The sequence below is a fragment of the Oncorhynchus masou genome, chromosome 20 (assembly GCF_036934945.1).
Source record: "Oncorhynchus masou masou isolate Uvic2021 chromosome 20, UVic_Omas_1.1, whole genome shotgun sequence".
Lineage (NCBI taxonomy): Eukaryota > Metazoa > Chordata > Actinopteri > Salmoniformes > Salmonidae > Oncorhynchus > Oncorhynchus masou.
In genome coordinates this window covers 4949426-4976380 of record NC_088231.1, presented here as the reverse complement: position 1 = coordinate 4976380, position 26955 = coordinate 4949426, and the positions used below count along the sequence as shown (strand labels likewise).

General features: G+C 45.0%; 1 protein-coding gene and 2 long non-coding RNA genes across 5 annotated transcripts; 1 reads left to right on the top strand and 2 right to left on the bottom strand.

Annotated features, from left to right (window-relative positions):
* Positions 1-117: 117 nt before the first annotated feature.
* cabp4 (calcium binding protein 4) lies at positions 118-26818 on the top strand. Of its 3 annotated transcripts, none has more exons than XM_064926086.1 (9): positions 118-291; positions 827-952; positions 6182-6232; positions 6350-6512; positions 14100-14130; positions 15812-15955; positions 16391-16503; positions 22467-22614; positions 26447-26818. In XM_064926086.1, the coding sequence occupies exons 2-9, from the start codon at positions 909-911 to the stop codon at positions 26473-26475; spliced, it is 723 nt and encodes a 240-aa protein (XP_064782158.1). In that variant the 5' UTR covers positions 118-291; positions 827-908; the 3' UTR covers positions 26476-26818. The 3 variants fall into 3 exon arrangements, with proteins under 3 accessions (XP_064782158.1, XP_064782157.1, XP_064782159.1); XM_064926085.1 differs by lacking the exon at positions 118-291 and adding an exon at positions 340-405; XM_064926087.1 differs by lacking the exon at positions 118-291 and having other exon boundaries at positions 756-952.
* On the bottom strand, positions 17344-19290 carry LOC135506508 (uncharacterized). The gene is made up of 3 exons (XR_010450524.1): positions 19127-19290; positions 18573-18684; positions 17344-17803 (listed from the first exon to the last, which is right to left on the bottom strand). It is a non-coding gene; the product is annotated as an uncharacterized LOC135506508 (long non-coding RNA).
* Positions 19657-22526, bottom strand: LOC135506739 (uncharacterized). Its single transcript, XR_010450560.1, has 2 exons — positions 20231-22526; positions 19657-20192 (listed from the first exon to the last, which is right to left on the bottom strand). It is a non-coding gene; the product is annotated as an uncharacterized LOC135506739 (long non-coding RNA).
* Positions 26819-26955: the final 137 nt, after the last annotated feature.

Genomic DNA, 26955 nt, shown 5'->3' with positions numbered 1-26955 from the left:
CTTTAGTAAACATTTCAGTGCCAAGGTACACAGTCCACCGGGAGCTGACTGATGCGTGTAATGTGACAACATTGTTGCTACCCCATTTCTTTTTCAGGTGTAAAGGAGGGTGTTTACTCGCTTTTCAAACGGCAGAATGCTAAATAAGGGCTTTGTTTGGCCGGACTAAGCATATCTGAGCGTGGCGAGGTTTCGAAAAGCGTTGGGAAACAGTTCACCTCCAAAGAGCTCCCTTACTGCGCCACTGTTTGGCAAGAGAGTGCGGTATAGGACGACAGTGCAGTAGAAAAGGTAGGATAGAGAGGTGGTTCCAAAACATTTCCCCCTCGCTGACTGCACGGTAAGACGAACAAACATGTTTGGCAGCCCACCAGTAGGCTAACGCAATTTTCCAGAAGAAGAGAGGTCTGACATTCTGCATACCTAGCTATCGCGCACTCCACTACATTGACAAAGGGTCATTTGAGCGAGGACTTCCATAAACGGACACTTGCACTGACATCATGTATACCTTTCTGCACCACAGCGCAGTTTAGTTGGTTGCGCGGTAGCCTAGATTCCCATGCATCTAGCCTACTTTATTACAATTTTTCAGAAATGCGAGGTAGCACCTCAAGGACCATCACCTGTCCACAGACCACCATTTTGGGAAGCTCTTTTAAGACATATTGTACCCTCAAACAATATGAGGGGAAAAAAAGTTGGAGCAGTGAGGAGGCAAGGACAACTACGTTTCGGACAGAGTAGCAAGGAATGCAAAGTTGGAGCAGTGACACTTGGGTGAATCAATCAAAGAAATGTATTTATAAAGCCCTTTTAACATCAGCAGGTGTCCCGAAGTGCAGAAACCCAGCCTAAAACCCCAAAGAGCAAGCGATGCAGAAACTCTGTAGAACGTTGCAAAGGAGATGAGTTTGGAGGAGCAGCGAATACAGTCATCCACAATAACCAGGTAACTGCAATGTTTGTGACCTGAGGGTTAACAAAAAAAGGACAAGCTCAGTGCTTAAGTCCATCAAAGGTCTACCTGAACAAATATCAGCTTGTGAACCAGCGACTCAAAGAAAGAACCCCCCCCCCGAAAGGTACACTGGACTGTTTTCATTGTTTACGCACAACACGACTACCCTACAATGTAATTTCACGCCTCTGTCCTCAAGACAGTGACTCGGTCACGCATCTCAAAGTCTAATCCAGACATATTTAGCAGGATAATCACCCGTCTTATTGCATAATCTGGCGAGGCAGAGGAGGGGGAAGGTAGTAGAGGGGCTGGAGGGGTTTACACTCCTAATTCATATCGGTTGACACGTCGGCGCCAAACGGTAACGCCTGGGCTTGTCAGATAAAAGGGGGGAAACTCTCTCTCTCTATTTTTCTCTTCCTTTCTACTTCTGGCTGCATCTTGAAGGTAAGGAGGATAGAGGGTGGGGAGGAGGTCAAGGGCTGTTGACCATTGGCCAAATTGTGCTTGTGTTGTGTTTTCGTCAATCGACTGGCGTTTCAAAAGATACATTTATCCATTCGTCAATAGGGCGTCTTGGGTTGTAAGCCCTCTTTGGAATTTCCCCAGAGAGTTTGGGCAGTGCGAAGTGTACAGTCCGGTGTGCAGTGCGAAGTGTACAGTCCGGTGTGCAGTGCAAAGTGTACAGTCCGGTGTGCAGTGCGAAGTGTACAGTCCGGTGTGCAGTGCGAAGTGTACAGTCCGGATGGAAAAGAACAACTACCGGTGGTAACAAACAGGAACTGGCGGACAGACAGGATGCCAGCAGCCACCAGGACAGAAGGCACTGAAATGACAACCCGCACAGGAGATTGATTGTGTGGGATGCGAGACGGTGGTGTACTGGGTGGAAATGACCAGATGTAACCATTGATAGGAGGATGACGGGGCAGCCAGCGGGACAAGACAATCCACCCATCTCCCTCTCCTCTTCTGGACCCCCAGCTCCCCCCCTTCCCTAAACAGTAACGAAAGGGAGTCTGATTTCTGAGTCTTGACACAAAATCGGTGGTGGAGATCGATAGGAAGAGGAGGAGGCAGCCAGGCCTATTGTACTGTGTTTTTTTTTTAAAGACATTGGACGAGAAGAGAGTAGCTGAGCCATCTGGGCATTGATCTTCTTTTGAATGCAGATGAACAGCAAGGGAACAGGAGGACATTTTTTTAAATAGGGAAAAACACTGAAGAGGAAAAAAGGACAAAGGATGAGACCCTCAGCTAACCAGTTCTGGATCACAGCCAGTCTGTGACATCATCCACATTACCTCTGCTTTAACTCCGCCCCCCCTTGGTCCTCCGGTTCGTCATTTCAATTAGCGTGATTAGGATCTGAAATTGCTTGTGTCGACTTGGTGATTGACAGCGATTGGCCACTTAGGGAGCAGCTCATGCTGTCTCTAATGGCTCATGTAGAAGTGTGCGTTCGTCTGTATGTGTGCGTGCGTGTGGACGAACGTGCACGCGTGTGTTTGTTTGTTTACCCTGATGGGTACTTTGCTCATTCAGGAGGAAAGCTGTTCTTGAGGCAAACACCAGTTAGGCCTATTGTTAACTATGAATGCGCCACCATGGAAATTGTATCAATTTAGCTGTGGGTGTGCGCGCAAGCCCCTCATTACCTTGGAATCCACTTTGTACAGTGGAGGCTGGTGAGGGGAGAACGGCTCATAATAATGGCTAGAACGGAGCGAATGGAATGGTATCAAACTATGTGTTTGCTGTATTTGATACCATTCCACTGATTCCACTCCAGCCATTACCATGAGCTCATCCTCCCCAATTAAGGTGCCCCCGGCCTACTGTGATTTCGAGCAATTATACAGACAATATGGCACTAACTACCAAGTACCAGCCAACTGCTCACACATTCCTATTTCCAGTTGTTTTCAGTCATTCCCTGAACCAGTTATGAGAGAGGAACAACTGTTAAGATAGGCTAGATGGGTGAAACGCCCAGAGAGCTCGACTGTTAAGATAGGCTAGATGGGTGAAACGCCCAGAGAGCTCGACTGTTAAGATAGGCTAGATGGGTGAAACGCCCAGAGAGCTCGACTGTTAAGATAGGCGAGATGGGTGAAACGCCCAGAGAGAGCTCGACTGTTAAGATAGGCGAGATGGGTGAAACACCCAGAGAGCTCGACTGTTAAGATAGGCGAGATGGGTGAAACACCCAGAGAGCTCGACTGTTAAGATAGGCTATATGGGTGAAACACCCAGAGAGCTCGACTGTTAAGATAGGCGAGATGGGTGAAACACCCAGAGAGCTCGACTGTTAAGATAGGCTAGATGGGTGAAACACCCAGAGAGCTCGACTGTTAAGATAGGCTAGATGGGTGAAACACCCAGAGAGCTCGAGGAGTTAGTAGGAAGACCAAAGATGATCTATAATAAAGATAGCCGAGTGACTGCTCTAACAATGGAAATACGTCCTCAATGATTGAAGGCAGGCGAGATCAGGTGGGACCATTCTATCCAATGAGAGGGCAGATACGCGTGTAAACAACGGGCGCAACAAAGTAGTTTTTCTCAAAGTTGCATGAATGCATCCACTTATATCAGTACATTTGTAACAGACAAAATCATTTGAAACTTCTGTTCGATCAAATAAGGCTTATCACGTACTTGCTCACGGACCTCCATACGAAAATGGCTTATCTCACGTGGACTGATTTTGGGGCGGAGTAAATCCTCTCGCTTCGTCTCTTCCTCTCTGGTGGAGACAGCATGCTCAGAGAGTTGCAATCAGTACACATCACCTGCGTGCTGCTCGCATTGCTGCTTTCAAAGGAGACAATCTCTCTGCTGTAATATTGCCGGACTGAAAAGGGGGTTCTGGTTTGCGCGGAGGGGCACATTAGGTGGTTAATTGTAATTTATAGGGCCTACCTGTTCTGCTGGTCTCATCTCATTATGATCTGTGGTCCCTGGGCAGGAGAAGGCAGACTAACACTGCCTTGTTGCCGTGTGTCTCTGCACATCACATGTCTTCAACATCCGTACAACGCATGTTCAAACGGGGGGCATTAAGGCACCACTTTATGAGCATCTGAGATGGTCGGGGGGTGTGAAGGTGTTCTGTTTGACGTGTCCGTGCCAACTGTCTGAGAGGCAGCCTTTCATCCTGGGCCCTAGTTCTGACAACACAGTGCGATGACAAGGCATTAATCTGTCACTCAAGCGTGCAGCCATAAGTCTCTCTGTCTTCCTCTCGCTCTCTACCTCCCTCACACTTTCTCATCTCTCTCTTCTGCATCTCTCGCTCTCTCTCTCTTCTGCATCTCTCTCTTCTGCATCTCTCTCTCCCTCTCTCTCTCCTCTCTCTTCTGCATCTCTCTCTTTCTCTTCTGCATCTCTCTCTCTCTTCTGCATCTCTCTCTCTTCTGCATCTCTCTCTCTATCTTCTGCATCTCTCTTTCTCTTCTGCATCTCTCTCTCTCTCTTCTGCATCTCTCTCTCTTCTGCATCTCTCTTTCTCTTCTGCATCTCTCTCTCTCTCTTCTGCATCTCTCTCTCTCTCTTCTGCATCTCTCTCTCTTCTGCATCTCTCTCTCTCTGCATCTCTCTTCTGCATCTCTCTCTCTCTCCTCTCTCTTCTGCATCTCTCTCTTTCTCTTCTGCATCTCTCTCTTTCTCTTCTGCATCTCTCTCTTTCTCTTCTGCATCTCTCTCTCTCTCTTCTGCATCTCTCTCTATCTCTTCTGCATCTCTCTATTTCTCTTCTGCATCTCTCTCTCTCTCTTCTGCATCTCTCTCTTTCTCTTCTGCATCTCTCTCTTTCTCTTCTGCATCTCTCTCTTTCTCTTCTGCATCTCCCTCTTTCTCTTCTGCATCTCTCTCTCTTCTGCATCTCTCTCTTTCTCTTCTGCATCTCTCTCTCTATCTTCTGCATCTCTCTCTCTCTTCTGCATCTCTCTCTCTCCAATTTGCTTTATTGGCTTGAAGTAGCAATGTACATATTGCCAAAGCTTACTTTGGAGATTTACAATAATAACATAATTCAAATAATAATAATCGAGATTGTCAACGGGACAACAGTAACAACAATAATCAAGGGTCAAAATAACCATACATTGAACAATAACAATGGCATAAAGGACATGTGCAGGCCGGTTGGTCTGTCAGACACTGTCCCTCATCTTATGGCAGGCAGCAATGTATAGCGCTGCCAACCCACAGCTCTCTGCGTCCTCCCCCAACAGGACAGGTAGCCTATTCTCATCAGAGAGGCCTTTTGTCAGGAAATGCAGCGCTGTCTCGTGTTCTGCTGTAGTGCAGGGGTCAAATAGTTTGCCACAGTGTGCTGTTGATGTAGGGCCAGATAGCACTGCATTTTGCTTTGTGCTTGTGCTTATGTTTCCCAACAAGTGAATGAGTTTTGTTTTGACTGTGTTGTAATTTGTTTTATTCTGATTGATTGGATGTTCTGGTCCTGAGGCTTCAGTGTGTTAGTAGAACAGGTTTGTGAACTCAGCCCCAGGACCAACTGGATGAGGGGGCTCTTTTCCTTGCTGGCATTGCAGGGCTTGGTAACTATATTTTAGACTATATTTGATGTTTCCAAAACTTAAATGGTATTTTTTGAGTTTTTATTATTGGTGGATATTGGCCTAATTCTGCCATGCATGCATTGTTTGTACTTTTCCTCTGGACATGTAGGAGAATCTTACAGAACACTGCATTTGTTTTTTTAAATGGCGTAGAATGCCCTGCATGCTTTCTCTCTCAGTTTATTCACTGCCTCGTGAAAGTGTTCAGATGAGCTTACTTTTAAACCTAAGGTATTGTAGTGTGTGCAGTACTCGATATATTTTGTACTTCCCTGAGGTCTGGATCTTCTCTGGAAAATAATTATTTTTTATTTTGGGGGTTTACTGCCAGGGCTCAAGTCTGGCAGTACTGCTCTAGCAGGTCCAGGCTCTGCTGTAGGTCATGTGCTGTGGGTGACAGCAGGCACAGGTCATCTGCAAAGAGCAGGCATTTAACCTCTGAATTGTGGAGACTAACACCAGGGGCTGAGTAGTATTTTGAGTAGTATTTTTCTAGAATAGTGGCCAATAGTGGCCAATTCATTGATGTAAATATTGAAGAGTGCAGGGCTCAGATTGCAACCCTGGCAAAGGCGTTGCCCCTGGTTAAAGAATATCTCTCTATCTCTCTCCCTCTCCCTCTCTCCCTCAGCATGTCTCAGAAAGGGACAAAAAAGGGAGGAGCGCCCTCACCCAGAGCGAGGTAAGTGAGACCCACTCGCAAAGATAACGGTGATGACACAATGGCAAAGATGATAATGTTGACAAAGATGAAGTCAGACCCTTTTGTCCTATTCTCCTTCTCTCCGTCCCCTAACAGCACGTCATCAAACACCTCCTCTGGACACGGGACCCCTGGGCGCCCCGCGCTCCGCCAGCCCAAGTCAGGAGAAAATGGCAACAGCTCCAAGAGCGGCAGGAGCCACAGCCAGGGCTCTGTAGCAGCTGTCTACCTGTCCTACCTCAACACTCTCTTTGGACAGGTCAGTAACACTGTCGCCTTTTTAGAACTCTGGGGTGATTTACAGTTTTGATGCAAAGCAACCTGGACACAGATCCATAAACCAACTGAAAATGAAAAACAACCATATTTCTCACATCTCAATTCCCTTCCCTCGACCCTAAGCTGACACATATATATCAGAGAATTGGCAACAACCCCTACTCAATACTGACTCTTAACATATGGGTCCCCCAGGGGTGTGTCCTCAGTCCTCTGCGGTACTTCCTGTTCACCCACGATTGCGTGGCTTTGCACGACACAAACTCCATCATCAAGTTTGCTGAGGACACCACAGTTGTAGGCCTGATAACCAACAACGACGAGTCAGCCTGTAGGGAGGAGGTAAGTTAACTGGCATTGTGGTGCCAGGACAACAACCTCTCCCTCAACGTCAGAAAAACAAAGGAGTTGATTGTTGACTCCAGCAAACAGATCCACATCAACTGGACTGTTGTTTTAAGTTCCTCGGTGTCCACATCACCAAGGACTTGACATGGACCAACAACACTACCACTCGGCAAGAGGGCGCAATAGAGTCTCTATTTCTTAAGGCGGCTGAAGGAATTTGGCATGCCACTCTGGGACCTCTCCAAATACTACTACTGACCGCAAGGCCCTCCAGCATGTGGTGAAGACAGCCCAGTGCATCACTGGGACCGTGCTTCCAACAATCCAGGTTATTTACTCGAAACGGCACATGGGGAAGGCCCACAGCCATGAGCTGCTCACTCCCATGGGGAAGATGGTATGTGTGCTACACACACATCAAACAGATGCAGCCAGACCTATTTTGATTGCTAAATACTGCACAATTGAAGCAATTGCCCCCCAATCACCCCTTCCCCAATACACATGTAAATATTATAAATTGTGCCTTCCTGTATTATACTCATGATAAAATCGTTGTTCTATTCTACTGAGCCATTTACTTTATGTTTGTATTCTTATCTTGAATTATTTCGTATTGTTGTTGCATTGTCCAGAAGGAACCTGCAAGTAAGCATTTGGTTGAACGGCGTAAACCATGTGCATCCTCTACTGACAACTAATAAAACGTGAAACTCAAGGAACATTGTGGGTAAAATCGGTCATTTGAATAAAATAAAAACATGACAATCAAAAGCGTGATGAGCACTAAAGCAGTTTGGATAAAGCACAAACAGGTTGAAATCCAGGCTACCACAACCCAATTTCCCCAATTAGCAGCCGTATCTCTGCCCAACTACCTCCCTTGGCCCACCCTGCCCTTGCAGTGACATTGCCATAGAGTATTTGCTTTTTCTGTGCTTGAACACACACAGTGAGAGGAGGTTACCCCACCCCATAGCATTCTAATCCCTGCCTCGGCGCAAGTATTAATAACACCGGTAGCAAGGCTCACTGTCATCCTTCATTAGCCATAATGAGAGCAGAGAGACAGACAAACAGACACCGTCCAGATGAATATGTTAGACAGTAAGACAGAGATATGGACATGTGTAAGGCAGAATGTATGGAATTTTTGCCGCCAATTTCTTCTTTGTGTATTGTATGTGTGCAGATGTGTGCGCAGGTGTGTGTGTAACCGTTCTTCATGTGTGTACACTGACTGTCCGTGTATGCTCTTTTGTGTGTTCATATGTCCAATGGTTATTTAAACATTTTGCTCAGCCACCCATGTGAAAGCAAGTAGATTGGAATGAATTGTTAATGGGTCTGTGTATTGACTGATGATTGGAAACTTGACTTTGGGCATACTGTCTAATCTTCTCTTGATGAATAAATCAAATGATTGTGTGCCGACCTTGCCATCTAAATGTGTCCTTGTGTACGCCAGAATCTCCTCTACAGTGAGCACAGGAGCACGTAGCGTGTCTATACACCGTTGGATATTATATTGCTTTTACGACGCCTGACCATTTTGATAGGGTGTTATTTATTTTACATTGGCTAGTTGATGCTGTTCTAATCTTTAGAAATAAAAAACAAAGATGGCATTCAACGTTTACAACTAATTATGCATAGTCACATGAGGTGGTGTGAAGGTGTGCTTCTACCTAAGTATGTCATCAAAGTACAATTTTGGGGAGTTTAGAAATTGCAGGTGCTTTACATTTGTAGAGTGACCTTTAACAGTAGCCTAGATGAACAATATCCTTTTGGCCTGAGTTTATTAAAATTTAACCTTAACCAGGAAGTTCCATTGAGGTCAGAGGACCTCTTTCCCAAGGGAGACCTGCGAATGCGTTGTGTTTGTGTCTGCTGCTGACCTTTGGCATGACCTGCAGACATTAAGCTTGACCCTGATATGTCTGCCGAAATGTGATCCACATGTGTACTGTAGCATGTTTCCTTAGCATCCTGTGTTTTGTAACGCTTGTATCCCACTTTATAGCATCATCCTTACTATAATGTCCATTGCGCACATCTTTCTGCCTAAAAACTTAATGTAGACACATACGAATTCTTATAGGGAGGCAGAGTTGCTAGCCATTTGCACAATTATCCTTGTTGAAATGTGCCATTCATGTACGTCATTGATATGTATGACAGCGTACTTAAATGTGGCTAACATGTCTCGTATGTGTCTTTTGAACTACCTGAAGGCTGTCTGTACAGCCTGGTCTCATAGACTAGACATAACATAGCAAACGTAAATCTGGGATACTCATATTAGTTTGTTTTACGTTTGGTGTGGTTACATAAGACAGATGGTTGCTTAAGGCAAAAACGAAACTGGGGTGGATATATGGGCATATAACATGAACTTCTAGCAACCCATAGGTTGCGAGTTCGAATCTCATCATGGACAACTTGAGTAGTTGAGCTAATTAGCAACTTTTCCATTACTTACTACTTTTTTGCTACCCTTCCCCTAACCGTTTAACCTAACTCCAAAACTTAACCCTAACCCACAACTCTAACCCCTAGAATACCTAACATTTGCCAGCTATCTAACGTTAGCCACCTAGCTAGAATTTTTGCAAATTTGTAACATATTGTATTCTTTGCAATTTCGTAACATATAATACGAATTGTAATTCATACCATATCATGCGAAGTGGGTGATGGACATCCAGAAATGAATACATGCCATACAAAATGTAACATACAGAATAATACGAAATGCTCTGAGACCAGGTTGATCTGTATTCTGCTCCAATGCAAGTTAGCCTTCGTGCTACCAAAATTCAGTGTCGTTTGCATGCTATATGCCTTTCTGTTTCTCCTAGCCTGTGGGGCCTGTCTTTGTGGAAGAAAGATTCAACGTTTTAAGCATCTTACGTTTTCTATACTGGATCTACAACAGTCTATATATGCTGAGGGAGTTCAACTTCACTTGTTGCCATTTCTAGCCTGTGTCACTGCAACACAGATAGAAAGACATGAAGCACAAAATATCATTTTCTACTCAATAATTCCGTCTGCATTCCAGTGGGATCCGCAGATGGATCTCGCATGCCGTTGTTGTCTATCTAGCCTACAGGCCCATCTGTGAGTTCAGTAAGACTCATTGACTTCAGCATGTTTCTGCCCCTAGTCTTCTGAGAACTGTGAATTGTCCCAGTGCTCTGAGCTTTGCCTGGCCTTACCACCAGACACAGTCATGATATATCTGTCATGACTAAGGGTGCATACATATATCTACAGCGCATTCAGAAAGTATTCAGACCCCTTCCCTTTTCAATGCAATTGATTAGACATGATTTGGAAAGGCACACACCTGTCTATATAAGGTCCCACAGTTGACAGTGCATGTCAGAGTAAAAAACAAGCCATGAGGTCGGAGGAATTGTCCATAGAGCTCCAAGACAGGATTGTGTCGAGGCACAGAGCTGTGGAAGGTTACCAAAACACACAGTGGCCTCCATCATTCTTAAATGGAAGAAGTTTAGAACAACCTAGACTCTTCCTGGAGCTGGCTTCCTGGCCAAACTGAGCAATCGGGTGAGAAGGGTCTTGGTAACCCGATGGTCACTCTGACAGAGCTCCAGAGTTCCTCTGTGGAGATGGGAGAACCTCCAAAAGGTCAACCATCGCTGCATCAATCCGCCAATCACGCCTTTATTTTAAAGTGGCCAGACAGCAGCCACTCCTCAGTAAAGGGCACATGACAGCCCACTTGGAGTTTGCCAAAAGGCACATAAAGGACTCTCAGACCATGAAAAACATGATTCTCTGGTCTGATGAAACCAAGATTGAACTCTTTGGTCTGAATACCAAGCATCACGTCTGGAGGACCACTGGCACCATCCCTACGGTGAAACATGGTGGTGGCAGCATCATGTTGTGGGGATGTTTTTCACCAGCAGGGACTGGGAGACTAGTCAGGATTGAGGGAAAGATGAACGTAGCAAAATCGAGAGAGATCCTTTATGAAAACTTGCTCCAGAGAGCTCAGGACCTCAGACTGGGTCGAAGGTTCACCATCCAATAGTACAACGACCCGAAGTACACAGCCAAGAAAACACAAGAGTAGCTTAGGGACAAGTCTCTGAATGTCCTTGAATGGCCCAGCCAGAGCCCGGACCTGATCTCGAGATCTGAAAATAGCTGTGCATTAATATGGAGTTGGTCCCCCCATTGTTGCTATAACAGCTTGCACTCTTCTGGGAAGGCTTTCCACTAGATGTTGGAACATTGCTGCGGGGACTTGCTTCCATTCAGCCACAAGAGCATTTTAGAGGTTGACTCTGACCTGACCAAATGTGTTCAATGGGGTTGAAGTCAGGGCTCTGTGTAAGCCAGTCAAGTTCTTCCAAATTGATCTTGACAAACCATTTATGTATGGACCTCGCTTTGTGCATGGTTTATTGTCATGCTGAAACAGGAAAGGGCCTTCCCCAAACAGTTGCCACAAAGTTGGAAGTACAGACTGTCTAGACTGTCATTGTATGCTGTAGCATTAAGATTTCCCTTCACTGGAACCAACGGAACTAGCCGTTAGCATCCGCCAAACCCAGATTCGTCCGTCTGACTGCTAGTTGGTAAATCGTGAATCATAACTCCAGAGAATAGATTTCGCCAGACGTAAAGAGACCAATCTCATCCAAAAAGTTGACTCAAGTTTGAAGCACCTGGATGATCATCTGACTTAAAATTGCTTCAAAATCGGTCAATGTTGAAATATTGCTGTCTATCAATGATCCCCAACCAAATTGACTGAGCTTGTGTAATTTGGACAAATCCAGTACAGTATGTTTCCCTAAGAGTTGTAGAAAGTGTAATCTTATTCAAAACGATTCACAGCTGTAACGGCAGCCAAAGGTTCTTCCACCAAGTATTAACTCTGGGGTGTGAAGACATATGTTGCCAACACATTTTCTTCATTTTTTTACTTAATTTGGAAAATGATCAATAAATGTCCTTCACTTTGAAAATGTGGAGAAGGTTGTTTCGATATGTAGGGGGGAGAATCCAACGCAGTGCCTTTTTAGATGTTATTTTCAGGCAGCAAATTGGGCTAAAGGTGTACAGACATTCACTAAGCTCTGGAGTCTGAAATGATTGATACCCTTGATAAAGATGAGCAATAATGACTGTATGAAATAAATACTTCAAATACTGAGCTACAGTATATTTATTGTATGCTCAAAATAGTACAGCTTCTTCTCAAAAAGGTAAGGGTACAAATGATTCTAATTCTTATGAAATAAAGTCGTCAAAAGTTGAGTATTTGGTCCCGTATTCCTAGCACGCAATGACTACATCAAGTTGTGACTCTATAAACTTGATGGATGCATTTGCAGTTTGTTTAGGTTGTGTTTCAGATAATCCTGTAGCCAATAGAAATGAATGGTAAATAACATATTCTGTCATTTCACAGAATGTCACTTTTATTGTAAAAGAACAATATATATAATATGTTTCTAAACACATGAATGTGGACGCTACCAAGACTACGGATAATCCTGAAAGAATCGTGAATAATGATGAGTGAGAAAATTACAGAGGGTCAAAGATCAAACCCCAAGACAGGTAACCTTCCATGTTATTGGTAATGGGGAGAGGTTAGCATGTCTTGAGGGCATGAAACCAACAAGCATCCATGTTTGTTGAGTCACAAGCTTGGAGTCATTGAGTGCTAGAAATATGGGACCAAATACTCAACTTTTGACTACTTTATTTATAAGAATAATCTTTAGGGGTGTCAATAATTTACCTTTTTGAAACAAAATCTTTCTCTGAACAAATTCTACTAGTATAAAATTATATTATTTATATATTTTTTTATTCATATAATATATACATTATAGCTTAGTATTGTCATAATGTATTTTATACAGTCACTATTTCTAATCATCTCGGATCCCACTGTATGTTTTCAGTGATGGCCACGATTTAGTAGTGCCGGTGCACCGCTGCTAAATGAATATAGGGGAAACACTGGTGTGGCGTCAGAGTGGACTTCTTGTCTCTTATCTCGAGTAAAGGGTGGTATTAATTGATGTATGTGTATATTAACAACCTGAGATGAGAGTGATATCATGTGTTAATAATTAGTCTGTGTAGGTGCATAGGCTGTGTGTGTGTGTGTGTGTGTGTGTGTGTGTGTGTGTGTGTGTGTGTGTGTGTGTGTGTGTGTGTGTGAGAGAGAGAGAAATAGGGGGGACGAGGGGGGGAACGAGAGCGAGAGAAGGGGATGAGAGGGTGGGACGAGAGAGAGAGAGGGAGAAGGATAGAGAAAGAGAGAGGGGGGGAAGGGGGGGGGAATGAGAGAGAGAGAAAGAGAGGGGGGGAAGGGGGGAATGAGAGAGAGAGAGAGAAGAGAGAGAGAGAGAGGGGAGAGGAAGGGAATGAGAGAGAGAGAGAGAGAGAGAGAGAGAGAGGGGGGGGAATGAGAGAGAGAGAGAGAGAGGGGGGGGAGAGCGAGAGAGAGGGGGAACGAGAGAGAGCATTTTGCACTTTGTGTGTGTGTGTGAGAGAGAGAGAGGGAGAACGATAGAGAAAGAGAGGGGGGAAGGGGGGAATGAGAGAGAGAGAGGGGGGGAGCGAGAGAGAGCATTTTGCACTTTGTGTGTGTGTGAGAGAGAGAGAGATGGGGGAGGACAAGAGGGGGGAACGAGAGCGAGAGATGGGGATGAGAGAGAGAGAGAGAGGGGGAACGATAGAGAAAGAGGGGGAACATTTACATTTACATTTAAGTCATTTAGAGATCCAGAGAGGGGGAACGGGGGAATGAGAAAGAGAGAGAGAGAGTGGGGGGAGCAAGAGAGAGGGGGGAACGAGAGAGAGAGCATTTTGCACTTTGTGTGTGTGTGTGTGTGTGTGTGTGTGTGTGTGTGTGTGTGTGTGTGTGTGTGTGTGTGTGTGTGTGTGTGTGTGAGCATGAGTGTCTTGCACATACTGTGTGTGTATGTCATTGCTCAGATTAGAAAGGCATGTCGTGGAGTAATCCCATTAGGGTCTCTGTCAGGCGCGCGGCGGTGGTTGATATGATATGCATGTTACCTTAATACGCTATTAAAAAAAAATAGATTAAAGTGGGGTGTATTTCTCAAGGGAGTACTCTGCTTTAATGGAGCAGAGATTTACAGAACACACTCGCACTCTCTCTTAATCTCCATTCTCTATCTGTTTACTGCAGGATAGGGAGCTGATGCCTGAGGAGTTGGATGGTAAGTCTTTGTTATTGATGATAGAAATGTACTATGAAAGTGCAGCCCACTGCGTGGGCGAGAGTCCATTTTACCAGTTCACTTAAGGGTACTGCCAGCGATATGATGACACCCTAGACCCAAACTGTTACAGACCTATATCCATCCTGCCCTGCCTATCTAAAGGCTTTGAAAGCCAAGTTAATAAACAGATTATTGACCATTTCGAATCCCACCGTACCTTCTCCGCTGTGCAATCCGGTTTCTGAGCCGGTCACGGGTGCACCTCAGCCACGCTCAAGGTACTAAACGATATCATAACCGCCATCGATAAAAGACAGTACTGTGCAGCAGGCTTCATCGACCTGGCCAAGGCTTTCGACTCTGTCAATCACCATATTCTTATCGGCAGACTCAAAAGCCTTGGTTTCTCAAATGACTGCCTCGCCTGGTTCACCCACTACTTTGCAGACAGAGTTCAGTGTGTCAAATCGGAGGGCATGTTGTCCGGACCTCTGGCAGTCTCTATGGGGGTACCACAGGGTTCAATTCTCGGGCTGACTCTTTTCTCTGTATATATCAATGATGTCGCTCTTGCTGCGGGCAATTCCCTGATCCACCTCTACGCAGACGACATTCTGTATACTTCTGGCCCTTCCTTGGACACTGTGCTAACTAACCTCCAAACGAGCTTCACTGCCATACAACACTCCTTCCGTGGCCTCCAACTGCTCTTAAACGCTAGTAAAACCAAATGCATGCTTTTCAACTGTTGGCTGCCGCCCGCCCGACTAGCATCACCACCCTGGACGGTTCCGACCTAGAATATGTGGACAACTATAAATACGTAGGTGTCTGGCTAGACTGTAAACTCTCCTTCCATACTCATAATGAACATCTCCAATCCAAAATCAAATCGAGAATCGACTTTCTATTTCGCAACAAAGCATCCTTCACTCACGCCGCCAAACTCACCCTTGTAAAACTGACGATCCTACCGATCCTCGACTTTGGCGATGTCATCTACAACATAGTTTCCAATACTCTACTCAGCAAACTGGATGCAGTCTATCACAGTGCCATCCGTTTCGTTACCAAATCACTTTATACCACCCACCACTGCGACCTGTATGCTCTAGTCGGCTGGCCCTCGCTGCATATTCGTCGCCAAACCCACTGGCTCCAGGTCATCTATAAGTCTATGCTAGGTAAAGCTCCGCCTTATCTCAGTTCACTCGTCATGATAACAACATCCACCCATAGCACACGTTCCAGCAGGTATATCTCACTGATCCTCCCCAAAGCCAACACCTTATTTAGCCGCCTTTCCTTCCAGTTCTCTGCTGCCAGTGACTGGAACAAATTGCAAAAATCGCTGAAGTTGGAGACTTTTGTTTCCATCAACAACTTTAAACATCAACTATCTGAGCAGCTAACCAATCGCTGCAGCTGTACATAGTCCATCTGTAAATAGCCCAACCAATCTACCTACCTCATCCCCATACTGTTTTTATTTTATTTACTTTTCTGCTCTTTTGCACACCAGTATCTCTACTTGCACATCATCATCTGATCATTTATCACTCCAGTGTTAATCTGCTAAATTGTAATCATTAACTCATATTTATTGCCTACCTCCTCATGCCTACTACTGCAAATAATATAACATTATAAATGTTGTTGGTGTGTGTGTGTGTCTAAGAGCTGCAGGTGGCCTTTAAGGAGTTTGACTACGATGGAGACGGCTTCCTGCATTACAAGGACGTGGCCGATTGCATGAGGACCATGGGATACATGCCCACTGAGATGGAGCTCATAGAGATTATACAGCAGATCAAGATGAAATGTGAGCGTGTGTGTGTTTGTGTGCGCGGAGGGGTTAGTGGTTTGTGTGTGTGTGTGTGTGCGGAGGCGTTAGTGGTGTGTGTGTTTCTGTGCGGAGGGGTTAGTGGTTTGTGTGTGTGTGTGTGTGCGGAGGGGTTAGTGGCTTTTGTGTGTGTGTGTGTGTGTGTGGAGGGGTTAGTGGTTTTTGTGTGTGTGTGTGGAGGGGTTAGTGGTGTGTGTGTTTGCGTGTGGGGGAGTTCGTGGTGTGTGTTTGCGTGCGGAGGAGTTTGTGGGGTGTGTTTGCGTGCGGAGGAGTTTGTGGGGTGTGTTTGCGTGCGAGGGGGTAGTGGTGTGTGTGTGGATAGGTTAGTGGTGTGTGTGTGTGTGTGTGGGGGGGGGGAGGGTTAGTGGTTCGGTGTGTGTGGGTGTGTGTAATCTGATGTCTCCCCCTCTGAAGGGGGCGGTCACGTGGACTTTGATGATTTCTGTACTGAGCTGATGGGTCCCAGGATGCTGGCTGAGACGGCTCACATGATGGGGATGAGGGAGGTACGCAGTGCTTTCAAACAGGTGAGAGAAGGACACTAGGAAGTGTGCAAGATCCATAAGAATGTGTTTTCCATTAAATGCAAGTAGAAAGAGTGATATCAGGCAGGTGAGAGGACACTATGGAGTGTACAGTGCTTTCAAATAGCTTCTTAAAAAACAAAGGAAGTGGTGCATTCTCTAATCATTATGAATGATAACAGAGTGAAAGTTAAAGTGGAACTGACAGCGTTTTAGCAACGTGAAATCGTTTATTATTATTTATTTTTTTATCTTTTCCGAAAAGCGAACGCTTAGTGTCATTTTCACGTTTTCATGAATTCATAGAATGTTTGGAAATGACATAGAGTAAGGCGTTTGTGAAAGTTCTGTAGCAATATAGAGTGGGAAAGGGGCCGTGCGTTTGGCCAATTAAATAGACACTGCAGTTAATAAAACCTTTATAATGTCCACTTACGTACACCTGACGCTGTATATAGAATTTGAAGATATTGAAACAAAAGGTTGTTGTAGCATCTACACTTAAATCATGTTGAATGCAACATTGCTGTATGCTGCACTCAAAACGTATTGTAGCCGGCCTAGGCTAATGTTCAAATGTTGCTGTAGTAGGTCTACATTCTTCTCCTTTGCATGGTGTTTTGTTTTTTCGGTTATTCACTCTCAAGCTTTAAAACCCAAGCCAGAGTGCAACCTTTCACTGCACGTTGTAAAACAGGCAACACGACAGCAGTGCGATTTGAAGTTGAATTCACCTACGGGAGCGGCACCAGGCTGTAACCTCTTAAAGTAGATGAGACAACTTGTTGACTCGAGTGTCCAATTCGGCCCGTGGGCTTTGTGTTTGACACGTGCGCTAGCCTATTAAATCAAATTTCAAATCAAATCAAATGTATTTATATAGCCCTTCATACATCAGCTGATATCTCAAAGAGCTTTACAGAAACCCAGCCTAAAACCCCAAACAGCAAGCAATGCAGGTGTTGAAGCAAGTTGGTTAGGAAAAACTCCCTAGAAAGGCCAGAACCTAGGAAGAAACCTAGAGAGGAACCAGGCTATGAGGGGTGGCCAGTCTTCTTCTGGCTGTGCCGGGTGGAGATAACAGAACATGGCCAAGATGTTCAAATGTTCATAAATGACCAGCATGGTCAAATAATAGGGGACAGGTAGCACGGGACAGGTAGCACAGCTGGTGAACAGGTCAGGATTCCATAGCCGCAGGCAGAACAGTTGAAACTGGAGCAGCAGCACGGCCAGGTGGACTGGGGACAGCAAGGAGTCATCATGCCAGGTAGTCCTGAGGCATGGTCCTAGGGCTCAGGTCCTCCGAGAGAGAGAAAGAAAGAGAGAAAGAGAGAGAGCATACTTAAATTCACACAGGACACCGGATAAGACAGGAGAAGTACTCCAGATATTACAAACTGACCCTAGCCCCTCGACACATAAACTACTGCTGCATAAATACTGGAGGCTGAGACAGGAGGGGTCAGGAGACTGTGGCCCCATCCGATGATACCCCCGGACAGGGCCAAATAGGAAGGATATAACCCCACCCACTTTGCCAAAGCACAGCCTCCACACCGCTAGAGGGTGTGGTGGCTTCAACCACCAACTTACCATCCTGAGACAGGGCCGAGTATAGCCCACAAAGATCTCACCACGGCACAACCCGGGGGGGCAGCCCAGGTACTAGCCAGGTTATGAGTGACAGCCCTTGCTAGTTTGATACATTCCCAGCCTTAGTTACAGTCCTCTGTTTTCTTTCTCTCAAAATATTGAGTCATTGAAACTGAAACAGTGCATCCCGAATGGGTGGAAGCAGCAAACAATGTACCAGGCCAGCTGTGATTTACAACCTCACTGGACTACACACAATACACCATAATGCAAAATAATGTTTTTGTTTTGTTTTTACAAATTCATTAAATGAAAAGCTCAAATGTCTTGAGTCAATAAGTATTCAACACCTTTGTCATGGCAAGTCTAAATATGTTCAGGAATAAACATTTGCTTAACAAGTCACATAATAAGTTGCATGGACTCACTCTGTGTGTGATAATAATAGTGGTTATCATGATTTTTTGAATAATTACCTCGTCTCTATTCCCCACACATACAGTTATCTGTAAGGTCCCTCGGGCGAGCAGTGAATTTCAAACACAGATTCAACCACAAAGACCAGGGAGGTTTTCCAATGCCTCGCACCTATTGGTAGATGGGTGGGAAGAAATGAAAAAAAGTGAACATTGAATATTCCTTTGAGTAAGTTAGTAATTACACTTTGGACAGTGTATCAATATTCCCAGTCACTACAAAGATAAGGGCGTCCTTCCTAACTCAGCTGCCGGAGAGGGAGGAAACCGCTCAGGGTTTTCACCATGAGGCCCATGGTGACATTAAAACAGTTAAGAGTTTAATGCCTGTGATAGGAGACAACTGAGGATGAATCAACAACATTATAGTTACTCCACAATACTAACCTAATTGGCAGAGTGAAAAGCAGGAAGCCTGTACAGAATACAAATATTCCAAAACATACATCCTGTTTGCAACAAGGCAAAGTAAATCACTTTTTGTCCTGAATACAGAGTGTTATTCCTGGGGGAAATCCAATACAACACAAAACAAAAATACCTTCGAGACTTACCCAGAAAGACTCACAGCTTCAACCACTGTCAAAGATGCCTCTACAAAGTATTCACACAGGGGTGTGAATACTTATTGTATGTACAGGGCCTTCTGAAAGTATCCAGACCCCTTGATTTTTACCACATTTTGTTACATTACAGCCTGATTCTAAAATGGATTTAATAAAATAAAAACTCAGCATTCTACACACAATACCCCATAATGACAATTTAGAATGTTTTGAAAAAATACAACAAAAAAAAACCCACAAAACTGAAATACTTATTTACATAAGTATTCAGACCTTTTGCTATGAGACTCAAAATTGAGCTCAGGTGCATCCTGTTTACATTGATCATCATTGAGATGTTTCTTCAACTTGATTGGAGTCCACCTGTGGTAAATTCAATTGATTGGACATGATTTGGTAAGTGTTACGCACGCCTCTATGAAGAGGGAAACCAACACCCTGCTACAACTAAACTCTCCGTGAAGTGAAAAAGGTATGGACTGTAGGTGCAAGAAAGAATGACAACAGGCAGAATGTGGTACCGTTTACCAGGACTTTATTCCTTCACACGGTAATATGGGGAAAAGGGGCTGGACGGAACCAAAGCAAAGAAAGTAAATCTCAAAGCCCCCCCTCTCCCATCTTACCTGCCTACCTACCTAATTTAGCACCACCTGGTGCCCTAACCAAAATACAAGGGGGTGGTCCGCCCAGGTCTTACCTAGTGTGCCTAGACAGCGAATATGCTACGGGTATATGTATGCCCGCGGGCCCCTTGCCTAAGCACTCCCTAGGTGCCTTCCCCTTCCCCCCCTGGGAACAAATGAAACAGAATATTAAACAATTTCACAAACAAACTAAGAAACAAAGGACATCAAATAAGCTCTATCTGAGCAACAAACTCACAAAACATACCAACTCTCAGCCCAGCAAAATCTTTAGCAAAATCTCTCTTGCAATGACCTCCCAGCAATGACCTCCCAGCAATGACCTCCCAGCAATGACCTCCCAGCAATGACCTCCCAGCAATGACCTCCCAGCAATGACCTCCCAGCAATGACCTCCCAGCAATGACCTCCCAGCAAATCTCTCTAGCAAAATCTCTGCAATGACCTCCCAGCAAATCTCTCTCTCCTGAACAGAACACTGGCATTTATATAGCTTCAGAATGAATGGGTAATTGGAGACAGCTGCGTCTTGACGAGGGGGTGGGGTCAGCTCTCCAATTAGCCATGGAGTCGACCAATCAGCTGCTTGAGGGATTTCAGGAAGCCATTTCCTAAAATAAACACATGCAAATACACAAACTACAACACATAAACTGGGGAACGTAACAATAAGGCACACAGCTGTCTATATAAGGTCCCACAGTGTGCATGTCAGAGCAAAATAACCTCACACTCAACGTCAACAAAACAAAGGAGATGATTGTGGACTTCAGGAAACAGCAGAGGGAGCACCCCCCTATTCACATCGACGGGACAGTAGTGGAGAGGGTATTAAGTTTTAAGATCCTCGGTGTACACATCACGGGCAAACTGAATTGGTCCACCCACACAGACAGCGTTATGAAGAAGGCGCAGCAGCGCCTCTTCAACCTCAGGAGGCTGAAGAAATTCGGCTTGTCACCAAAAGCACTCAAAAACTTTTACAGATGCACAATCGAGAGCATCTTGTCGGGCTGTATCACCGCCTGGTACGGCAACTGCTCCGCCCACAACCGTAAGGCTCTCCAGAGGGTAGTAAGGTCTGCACAACGCATCACCGGGGGCAAACTACCTGCTCTCCAGGACACCTACACCACCCGATGTCACAGGAAGGCCAAAAAGCTCATCAAGGACAACAACCCCCCGAGCCACTGCATGTTCACCCTGCTATCATCCAGAAGGCGAGGTCAGTACAGGTGCATCAAAGCAGGGACAGAGAGAGTGAAAAACAGCTTCTATCTCAAGGCCATCAGACTGTTAAACAGCCACCACTAACATTGAGTGGCTGCTGCCAACATTCTGAGTCAATTCCAGCCACTTTAATAATGGAAAAATGTATCACTAGCCACTTTAAACAATGCCACTTAATATAATGTAATACATACCCTACATTACTCATCTCATATGTATATACGGTACTCTATACCATCTACTGCATCTTGCCATCTTTATGTAATACATGTATCACTAGCCACTTTAAACAATGCCACTTTTATATGTTTACATACCCTACATTACTCATCTCATATGTATATACTGTACTCGATACTCTCTACTGCATCTTGCCTATGCCGTTCTTTATCCATTGACATTTGTGTGTATAAGGTAGTTGTTGTGAAATTGTTAGGTTAGATTACTCGTTGGTCATTACTGCACTGTCGGAACTAGAAGCACAAGCATTTCGCTACACTCGCATTAACATCTGCTAACCATGTGTATGTGACAAATAACATTTGATTTGATTTGATAACAGGATTGTGTCGAGGCACAGATCTGGGTAAGGGTACCAAAAAATGTCTGCAGCATTGAAGGTCCCCAAGAACACAGTGGCCTCCATCATACTTAAATGGAAGAAGTTTGGAACCACCAAGACTCTTCCTAGAGCTGGCCGCCCGGCCAAACTGAGAAATCGGGGGAGAAGGGCCTTGTTCAGGGAGATGACCAAGGACCCGATGTTCACTTTGACAGAGCTCTAGAGTTCTTCTGTGGAGATGGGAGAACCTTCCAGAAGGACCACCATCTCTGCAGCACTCCAATAATAAGACCTTTGTGGTGGAGTGGCCAGATGAAAGCCACTCGTCAGTAAAGGGTACATGACAGCCCGCTTGGAGTTTGCCAAAGGGCACCTGATGACTCTCAGCCCATGAGAAAGAAACAAGATTCTTTGGTCTGATGAAGCCAAGATTGAACTCTTGGCCTGAATGCCAAGCGTCACGTCTGGAGGAAACCTGGCACCATCCCTACAGTGAAGCATGGTGGTAGCAGCATCATGCTGTGTGGATGTTTTTCCGTGACAGGGACAGGGAGACTAGTCAGGATCGAGGCAAAGATGAATGGGGCCAAGTACAGAAATCCTTGATAATCATACTCAAGAAGACTCAAGGCTGTAATTGCTGCCAAAGGTGCTTCAGCAAAGTACTGAGTAAAGGGTCTGAATACTTATGTAAATGTGATATTTCCATTTTTACGAGCAAACATTTCTAAAAACCTGTTTTTTGCTTTGTCACTATTGGTTATTGTGCATAGATTGATAAGGGAAAACAATCAATTTAACAAAGTGTGGAAAAAGTAAAGGGTCTTGAATACTTTCGGAAGGCACGTTTTCACTTTTTCATTATGGGGTATCCCCTCCCCCCCTCCAGTTTGACAGCGACGGAGATGGGCGCATCACCTTGGAGGAGCTGAAGGACAGCATGAAGGCCCTGCTGGGTGAGAAGCTGAAGAAGGGCGAGCTGGAAGAGATCCTCCAGGATATCGACCTCAACAAGGACGGTGGAATAGACTTTGACGGTGAGGGGAGGTGGATGAGGGATGAGGGAAGGGGGGCTTTAGGAGAGGGAGGGGGTAAGAGGGACAGAGGGCATGGGAGAGGGGATAAGGGTCAAGAAAGGGGAGAAGATGAGGGAGGAGAGAGGATAAGGTAGTAGTTGAGAAAGGATAGGAGAGGGAGGGGAGAGGAGGAAAGAGCAGAGATTAGGACAGTGAATGTAAGGTGTGTGTGGATAGATAACCCAATCCAATCTCATCAGTAGTGCATTAAGGTAATCGTTACAATGCACATATTGCGGACATGAGTCGGGCATGGCTGCTTATGGTCACATGATGAGGTAGCCCCGCCTGCAAACTTCAAAAGCAGTGTCTGCCGTTAAATCAAAATGGAATTTCCTTCTGGTCTAATTGTTTAAAAGAGGGTTCCCCAACTGGCGGCACGCAGGTCAAATTTGGCACGTGTGTGATTTTATTTGGCAACCTGTTTTCTGAGCAAAAAATATTTTTTTTGTATTATTATTTTTGGTAGGACCTAAAATACTGTAAAAATGATTTTAATTTTGGAAATCTGTTCCAAAGTATTTCCATGCCTAAGAGAGATTATTATGTGCCAGCCCCCTGACCATCCATTCAAGAAAAAATCAGCTAGCAGCTGAATCTAGATAATCCCTGGTCTAAAACATTGGTTACACCTGTTGGAGACCTTGGTTCATATTCTGCACGTTACACTGGCTCCCAACGTGGGGAAGTAGGTGTGATTGTAGTGGACATCAATCGGGTTGCTCATGGTCACATGATGAAGTAGCCCTGCCTGCGAACCTCAAAACTAGAGTCTGCCCTCAGACCAAGGGAGTACTTTATTTTGGTCTGAGACGGTTACTCCCGTGGGAGACGCGGGTCCACACATGCACGGTCACACATGGCACACACACCTTAGGACTGCTCAAAGACGCCACACTTCACACGGTTTCAAACCAGCGCACACACACATCTCAATTACTATAAAACAAGACCTGTCTCATGTCCCTCAGTAAGCCCACCACCACCAACAAAAAAAATGCATGCTTGTGTTTGTCCAAGCCAATCGAAGTCCCAATCAATAATAATAATTGGAAACATGTGGACGGGAGTGTCTGCGTTAGCAGGGGATCAATAAGCAGGTGGCCCACGCATTATGAACAATTAGCCCCTGGGGCGATACAACTAGCCTATCCCTCTTACTGGGCCCTCCAGTCATCTCGATAAATCAATTGTTGAAGTTTAGAAGACAAGACATTGTGTGAGATCCAAATGGCACCCTATTCCATACATAGTGCACTACTTAAGTCATTCAACAGCCAAGGCCTTAAAGAAGCATAATGGAACATGTAACCAGAATTGACAGAGGGACTGAATAATGGTGGGATGGGTGGGGCCTGCCTATGGTTGTTTGATGGCTACTACTGGATGGAGCCATGTTGTGATTGACAGGTGGGAGGCATGCTGAGGGTGCAGGTGACACGGTGAGATCGGTCATGCTTGGTTAACCAATTTGTTTTAGAGAAATTTACAGTCCGGGAAACAGGAAGGAGGAAACGGGCAGCTAGACAGGAAGGGAGATTTATGAGAGGGGCGATGGGATGTAACCTCAGAGCATTTTGTATGATTATGCATGTAAAACCAGAACACTCCATTTAGTATGACATATTATGGTTTGTATGGTATGTATTCATTTGTGGATGTCAGTCACCCATTTTGTATGATATGTTATACAATTTATATTATAAACTCAGCAAAAAAAGAAACGTCCCTTTTTCAGGACCATGTCTTTCAAGGATAATTCGTAAAAATCCAAAGAGCTTCACGGATCTTCATTGTAAAGGGTTTAAACACTGTTTCCCATGCTTGTTCAATGAACCATAACAATTAATGAACACGCACCTGTGGAACGGTCGTTAAGACACTAACAGCTTTACAGACGGTAGGCAATTAAGGTCACAGCTATGAAAACCGAGAACACTAAAGAGGCCTTTCTACTGACTCTGGAAAAACACCAAAAGAAAGATGCCCAGGTTCTCTGCTAATCTGCGTGAACGTGCCTTAGGCATGCTGCAAGGAGGCATGAGGACTGCAGATGTGGCCAGTGCAATAAATTGCAATGTCCGTACTGTGAGACGCCTAAGATAGCACTACAGGGAGACAGGACGGACAGCTGATCATCCTCGCAATGGCAGACCACGTGTGACAACAACTGCACAGGATCGATATATCCGAACATCACACCTGCAGGACAGGTACAGGATGGCAACAAAAACTTCCCTTGTTTACACCAGTGCTCAGACTGTCCGCAATAGGCTGAGAGAGGCTGGACTGAGGGTTTGTAGGCCTGTTGTCAGGCAGGTCCTCACCAGACATCTCCGGCAACAACGTTAACCTGTGGGCACAAACCCACCATCGCTAGACCAGACAGGACTGGCAAAAAGTGCTCTTCACTGACGAGTCGCGGTTTTGTCTCACCACAGGTGATGGTCGGATTCGCATTTATCGTGGAAGGAATGAGCGTTACATACACCGAGGCCTGTACTCTGGAGCGGGACCGATTTGGAGGTGGAGGGTCCGTCGTTGTCTAGGGCGATGTGTCACAGCATCATCGGACTGAGCTTGTTGTTATTGCAGGCAATCTCAACACTGTGCGCTACAGGGAGGACATCCTCCTCCCTCATGACATGACCCTCCAGCATGACAATTTATTTCTAAATCTGTTATTTATTTAACCTTTATTTAACTAGGCAAGTCAGATAAGAACAAATTCTTATTTACAATGGCGGCTTACCGGGGAACAGTGGGTTACCTGCCTTGTTCAGAGGCAGAACGACAGATTTTTACCTTGTCAGCTTGGGGATTTGATCTTGTTACGGTTACTGGCCCAACGCTCTAACCACTAGGCCAACTGCCGTGACAATGCCACCAGCCATCCTGCTCATTCTGTGCGTGATTTCCTGCAAGACAGGAATGTCAGTGTTCTGCCATGGCCAGCGAAGAGCCGGGATCTCAATCCCACTGAGCACGTCTGGGACCTGTTGGATCGGAGGGTGAAGTTGTCTGTGAGGAGATTTTGAATTAGCAACCATTGGGTTGCTAGACATTCCTATTATACACCACCATCTTTCTGATTTAACCACGCCGAACGTAACATATCATACTAAATGCAGTGTGTTGGATTTACGAACAGGATTCTACGAAATGTTCTGAGACCAGGTTGTGGGATGAATTCCGATTCAACCCCTATAGTCTCTTTCATCAACCCTATGCACACCTATGGACCCGAGGGGTGGTCAGGTGTGTTTAAGAAATATGTCCTGTAATAGGTTGGGTGTTAGATTACAGCATATTGCTTCATACCTGTACAATTCTTCCAGATATACAAGTGCCTGGGGCCAGTGGGAAGTAGGAGTATGGGCCTCAAATTGGACACAAATTCACTGGTTCTTTTACAGCCCCACTCTGTACCTAGCTTTAACTACGGAATGACTAGGTCGTTACACCTACTGAGTTCTTTGTATTACTATACAGTGCCCACCTAAACACAAGGTCCGTGGAGAACAAACACTACTGTAAAAATGACTGTCATATAGAACTGTAAAATCAAGGGTCACCCTCAAAACTAAAATAGTACCCCCAACCCCACCCACCTGTCTTTTTTAATTAACTGCGGACAGAATGGAAATGACATTGTTATTATCATCACACCGTGAGTTCTACTGGCATCCAATGCATTTTAATGAGGGCAGGATGTAAACATGGGGTTGTGTCTTGTGTTGCCCCTTGGTTCTAATCAATGGGATCTGGTGCTATCTGTGTCTCCCCCCTGCAGAGTTTGTCATGATGCTGTCGTCGCGGTAGCCTGCCTCAGCCGTCAGACTAACTAGCAAGACGCCCTGGATGAGGTCTGGATCTCCACACAAGTGGCACAGTTCTTGTGTCAATTTCCTGTAGCATTGTGCATAATGTCTGTATGAAACGATTTTGCATATTCAGAAGATTTAGATCTGAATTATTTTCCAGTGGAAAGACTTAGATTGTAAGATAACAATTTAGGTCAAATTGTTGCCTTTTTAAAAGTATTTACAATAAACTGGTTTAAGCAATGCAGCAGAGGTCGAAGGATGAGTTATGAAACAAGACGAGTCTTGCATTGACTCACCACTGCTATGTAAGAGCTATGTCGCCACCTTGTGGAAGCATTCTGAACAACCAATTGAACAGAATGTCCTGAATGTTGCAAGCGTTTCCTGATGACGTAACTAACACCCCATGCATAACACTGGGATCGGGATGGTTACATTGACAATGGGTTACATTCATGGGTTACATTCAGTCCAT